Here is a 5,528-nt window from a genome sequence, read left to right as displayed (position 1 = left end):
ACGTGAAACCCCAGAAGGGGAAATTCATTATCCTTTAAAGGCAGGGGCGGGGCAGCACCAATTCAAATGAGAAAAAGACAAGGAGGCAAACCCCAAACAAACGCACTGGTGAAGCAGCACCCCAGCAGGGTGGAACTCCACCCTCCAGACCCATCAGCTGACCTTACCCAGTGATGTCAGCTGACTGGCAGGCAGGCAGGGTTTAGGGGGAAAATAGCCTCATGGTCCAACCATCTTGGTCTATGGGCTGAAGGTTCCCCACACATTTTTAAAAAGTAAAGCATTCAACAGTATTGTTTTCTTTCAGGGCAAGAGACATTCATGGGCAGAAAGTGAAATGTTGCTTCTGTGAGGAAAAGTGGCTCTTATGTGAAAATGTGCCAATTGCAATTATGTAATTTGGAGGGGGGTGTACATACCCATCCACTCCTGCAGTCCTGTGGTCCCTGTGATTTTTGTGGGTATATTCTGCAATATTCCATTGATGCAATAATAGTAAATTGGTGTTTGATTTCTACTGGACCATCCATACACTATTCTGCCTTAGCAGTTGTTCTGCAATGCTTCCCCCAATATTACTCCAGGGTCTGTTCTAAATTACCCACTTGATGGTCAGATGGGAAAGAGTTCTCACCAGCCCTTCTTAGCACAGAAGTAATTTTACTTTGCTGCTGTTACTTTGCTGCTGGGATACCCAGCCAGATGGACAGGGTATAAATAATAAAAGTACATTATTATTATACCAATGCAGAAAAGGTGATCCCTCATGAGATCTCCATCATTATATGCTCTAACCATGTTGTCTCCCATTTCATTGCTCCTAGCTGTCCAGTAAACCACGGATTGCTGGCTGCTGAGAAGACAAGAGCCTAGGAGTGATGGTGACCCCAACCAATAAGTCACCCACCTATTCCACATGAGAATAATGAATGAAAACAGGCTGCCTGAATGAAAAGAAAATGCCCAAAGCTGTTTTACATTGCCTCTGCTGCAAGGAAACACTCTGCTCAAATAGGCCTCTTTTTCACAAATAGCCAATCCATACGAAAGAGATTTCGCCATTCCCCACCTGGTCATAAAGATCAGATACTGACAAAACGTTTTATGAACTACCATCTGGTCGATTTATTTCATGCTAAAACTTGCATTTCTCTCCATCACCCGCTAAAAAAGAATTTACACAAATGAGGGGACAACGAAACCTGAAAAGCTCTGGACCGCCTTCTGAAACTTTTAAAAACAACACAGCTTTGTGGAAAAAATAAATAAATACCAGAATGTGTTCAACCACAAATGTAAGGAGAGAGGAAGCAACTGTCCATGTGGTTGATCTGGCTATTGTCCAAAATGTCTCGAAACAGCCCTGTGACTTGGCAGGGCGGGCGAGCAAAGGGGAGTCCCTCTCTCTCCACCTTCCTCACCTCTAATCCTTTCAGAGCAGCTCATAATGGACTTTAAAAGAAGACCGAAATCCATGCACAGGATAAACCGACTGGTACACTTGTTTATCGCAGGAGTCCGGTGAATTGGTGCCAGTTAAGACTTGTGTGTGTGTGTGTGTGTGTGTGCCAGGGGGGTGGGGAATCTGTTTGCTTCCCCTTTCCTCCAGAGGAAGCCCACCTACAACTCCCTTCAGCCCCAGCCAGCATGCCCAATGGTCAGAGCTGATGGGAGGTGGAAGGCCAAGTGAATCCCCTCTCCCGCACGCCAGCATCCCCACCACCGGTGCTACACCCATCCCATTTCACTGGGGCCACGAAGTTGTTGGGCAGCATGCCCCTCCGCCCTTCGCAGGCTCCTTTCCACCAGTTGGGGTCGGAATCGTCCAGGATCCGAATGACATCTCCACGTCGGAAGCCCAGCTCGCAAGCCATTTGAGGCCGGAAGTCAAATAGCGCCCGCATGTAGGTCGGGTACCGAGGGCCCTGCTCCATGTCCCGCAGGAGGATGACTTTGTCCCGGGAGATGGAGGTCGTCCGATGGTGCTGCACCAGCTCGTTCAGAGAGTTGAAGGCGGCCGCGCCGAGGTAGTAGTGCCCGCTCAAGTCTCGGAAGACCCTGAAGTGCTGCACGTCGGGCCCCGTCTTGACCGAGAGCGAGAAGCCTCCCGGAGCGCTCTCGCTCTCGCGGATCATGAACGCGCCGTCGAAGCTCTGCCTGGCCAACGCCTCGTCTGCAATGTCCCGCGGGAGCTTGCCCCAAAACCAGGGGTGGGGCTTGAAGGCGATGCGGTTCTCGGGGATGAGGCCCTCGCGCCCGCCCCGCTCCGCGTTGGCCCAGCGAGGCTCGGAATCTCTCTCCAAGACCTTCAGGACGTCGCCCCGTCGGAAGCTGAGCTCGTCCCAGTTGCGGGGTTGGAAATCGTACTGGGCTACGGCTTCCATCCTCTGGAAGAAGAAGGTTGCCCCACTACGAAGCTGCTCCCCCTTTCTCCGACGGCGCTAGGATGGCCTCGCTTAAGGCGCTCTCGGGTTCCCGGGTGCAATCGCGCGCCAACCCCGCGCCTTCCGCACTCAATCCGGTCTCAAGGCGTGCGACTGTTTTGGAAGAAGATGGGGGCTCTGGGGGAGGGTTTTTAAAACCCTTTCCTCTGCTAATCATCTTTCCCACCCTCCACTGCCACACATCCTCCCCCAAGCTGGGATGGTGGAAAAGGCGGAATGGAGAAAAACTTCTAAAGAAAAGTCATGTAGTAGCAGTAGTAATAAATAATGACAGCGGTTACATACACACGAGGATATTTTAGAAAGGAAATCTCTGCATTATCTACATTTTTATTAACCCTGATTATGCTCTTCTTTTTCTGTACAAAAACATAAATGCAACAATATATTTGTAGAAAATGTTTCTGTTCTTTAGCAAGGCAGTTCTGTGTGCATCCCCCTCAAGCAGGCTCCATCTGAGTTCATGAAGACTTCCCACCAGCCAAGCTGGTTGCAGGATCACAGCCTATAAAATTCTTGTCAGCAGGCCATGGGGCTGCAATCCTAAACACAGTTGTTATGTTGTTGTTGTTTAGTCATTTAGTCGTGTCCGACTCTTCGTGACCCCATGGACCAGAGCACGCCAGGCACTTCTCTCTTCCACTGCCTCCCGCAGTTTGGTCAGACTCATGTTTGTAGCTTCGAAGACACTATCCAACCATCTCGTCCTCTGTCGTCACCCTTCTCCTTGTGCCCTCCATCTTTCCCAACATCAGGGTCTTTTCCAGGGAGTCTTCTCTTCTCATGAGGTGGCCAAAGTATTGGAGCCTCAGCTTCACAATCTGTCCTTCCAGTGAGAACTCAGGGCTAATTTCCTTAAGAATGGATGTGTTTGATCTTCTTGCAGTCCATGGGACTCTCAAGAGTCTCCTCCAGCACCATAATTCAAAAGCATCAATTCTTCGGCGATCAGCCTTCTTTATGGTCCAGCTCTCACTTCCATACATCACTGCTGGGAAAACCATAGCTTTTACTATACGGACCTTCGTTGGCAAGGTCATGTCTCTGCTTTTTAAGATGCTGTCTAGGTTTGTCATTGCTTTCTTCCCAAGAAGCAGGCGTCTCTTAATTTCGTGGCTGCTGTCACCATCTGCAGTGATCATGGAGCCCAAGAAAGTAAAATCTCACTTTCTTGGGCTCCATGATCACTGCAGATGGTGACAGCAGCCATGAAATTAAGTTATAGGAGAGCCCTTATGTAGGTAGTGGGCTGCCTTTTGCTAGTTTTCTTCATAAAGGGATCCATTCCGATTCACCCATCTCTCCGGCTTTTCCACTATCCCGGTGTTGGGAGCAATTATTAACAGATGAAGGGGTTAAAACCCCTCTTAAAGAGCCCAGTGTTCTTTCAAGTAGCTGCCTGGGAGGGGCTGCCATGTCCTCTGAAAGTTGATCATAATAGCTCTCAACAGGAGCCATACAAGATGTTCCACAAGAAGGCCATAGAACAAGGATGCAAGAGTCTGAGTGGACCTCCAAGTGTTTGTGGACTACAACTCCCATCATCCCCTGACTATTAGCCTGCGTAAGCAATGCCCATTCTTGCTGTGATCAGGGTTGGGCAGATGCAAAATACCAGAGGATCCTTGAAGCATGGTTCTGCAAAGGAAGGATTCCTTTCGAACACGGCCCCTCATGAAATTTTGGGTTGAATGAAATTAACAAAATAATGCTCATCTACAGACAGTGCTGAGATGTCATGCATTGCTGGTGTCAACACTGTTGCACGGCTGTTAGCAGCTGTCAGCATCTAACACACCTTTCGCCAACCTAGTGCCCTCAGGGAATTTTGGACTACAATTCCCATGAGCCCTAGCCAACCCTATTGTGTTGGCTGCAGCTGAAGGGAGTTAAGAGACCAAAATGGCTGTGACAGCTGGGGCTGATGGAAGTTAGGAGTCGAACACATCTGGAAGGATGACTTTGGACTGCAATGTCTGTCATTGTGATGAGCAGGCTGATGTTCTAATTGCCTCCGGGGATGGGGAGATGCATTCATGCTGAGGATAAGAAGTCTGTTTCAGTTTCTAAGCTACAATGACATCAAATGTTCTCATGACAAGTTAGCTTTCTTTTCCTGAGGTAGGAAACAGAGCAACAAGGGCAGCCGGATTGCTTAATTTCCATGCACACCCTTCTTACACTACCACATTTAACTGAGCACCACCAACCATTTGAGGAATTTGTCTTTAGGGTATAACTAGACTTGATACTAAATTCTTCTTATGCATTTAACATGAGGGATTAAAAAAAAAAAAATGCAAATAGTATGAGGTGGGGAAGCTGATACAGTTATGAGTATTGGCTCAGGTGTGGCTTGGCTGAAATCTTGGCTTTTAAACAACATTTTATAAATCCGGGAACAAAAGGCCATTGCAATGACAACATGGAATTGTTAAGACGATATGTCTCGAGATTGAAATACCATGAAGATTTGGGGAGGGTTTAGTAGTTGAAGTCCCATATAATTAGTGGAAGATTATTGACTAAGTGTTGATTACATGCTCATTATTAAAGCATGCTAATTGAAGATTATCGCTTGCCGTAAAATACCACATTAATTGTGGCATGTAAACACGCAAGGCCTTCAGAAAGGATTTCTCTCCCACCTGCATCACTTCAAAGTTGTTTAGATAAACAACCTCTATCGTCTGGTTTTCTGTATGCCAAATTACATTTAAATCATTACTCCCTGCTACTCACTTGGTAAGTCTCTGTACTGTTACCAGCTACATGACAGGAGGATGCAGTCATGGGGAGTGTGCTTCAACCTGCTGAATGTTTGCCTGCTTAAAATACAGGACCTGCCTTTCTTTTTTTCACCTGGCAGGTGGAACAAAAAAGTCCACAAAACATGCCACAATAAATGTGTTAGTCTTTAACCAAGACTTTTGAGTTGGTAGCGTATTCTGTGGAAAGGTCCAGGGTCTGAAGTGACTTCAGCAAGGGACAAACTGAACGTACATCCTTATCAAATTCAAATTCAAAATCCTTTATTAGGCATAGCACACCACACATTAACAAACAAACAGTACATCCTTATCT

The 5,528-nt window shown here is 47.3% G+C and overlaps 1 protein-coding gene across 1 annotated transcript; it reads right to left on the bottom strand.

Annotated features, from left to right (window-relative positions):
- Positions 1-1,100: 1,100 nt before the first annotated feature.
- LOC310702382 (growth factor receptor-bound protein 2-like) lies at positions 1,101-2,973 on the bottom strand. Its single transcript, XM_083493849.1, has one exon. It carries the CDS (start codon positions 2,382-2,384, stop codon positions 1,659-1,661), a length of 726 nt encoding a protein of 241 aa, XP_083349975.1. The 5' UTR covers positions 2,385-2,973; the 3' UTR covers positions 1,101-1,658.
- Positions 2,974-5,528: the final 2,555 nt, after the last annotated feature.

This window comes from Podarcis liolepis, assembly GCF_965112155.1.
Source record: "Podarcis liolepis genome assembly, chromosome: 3".
NCBI lineage: Eukaryota > Metazoa > Chordata > Lepidosauria > Squamata > Lacertidae > Podarcis > Podarcis liolepis.
This window is presented reverse-complemented; position numbering and strand designations above follow the sequence as displayed.

Coding starts and splice junctions, on each gene's coding strand:
- LOC310702382 (XM_083493849.1), bottom strand. CDS start 2,384: ATGGAAGCCGTAGCCCAGTACGATTTCCAACCCCGCAACTGGGACGAG.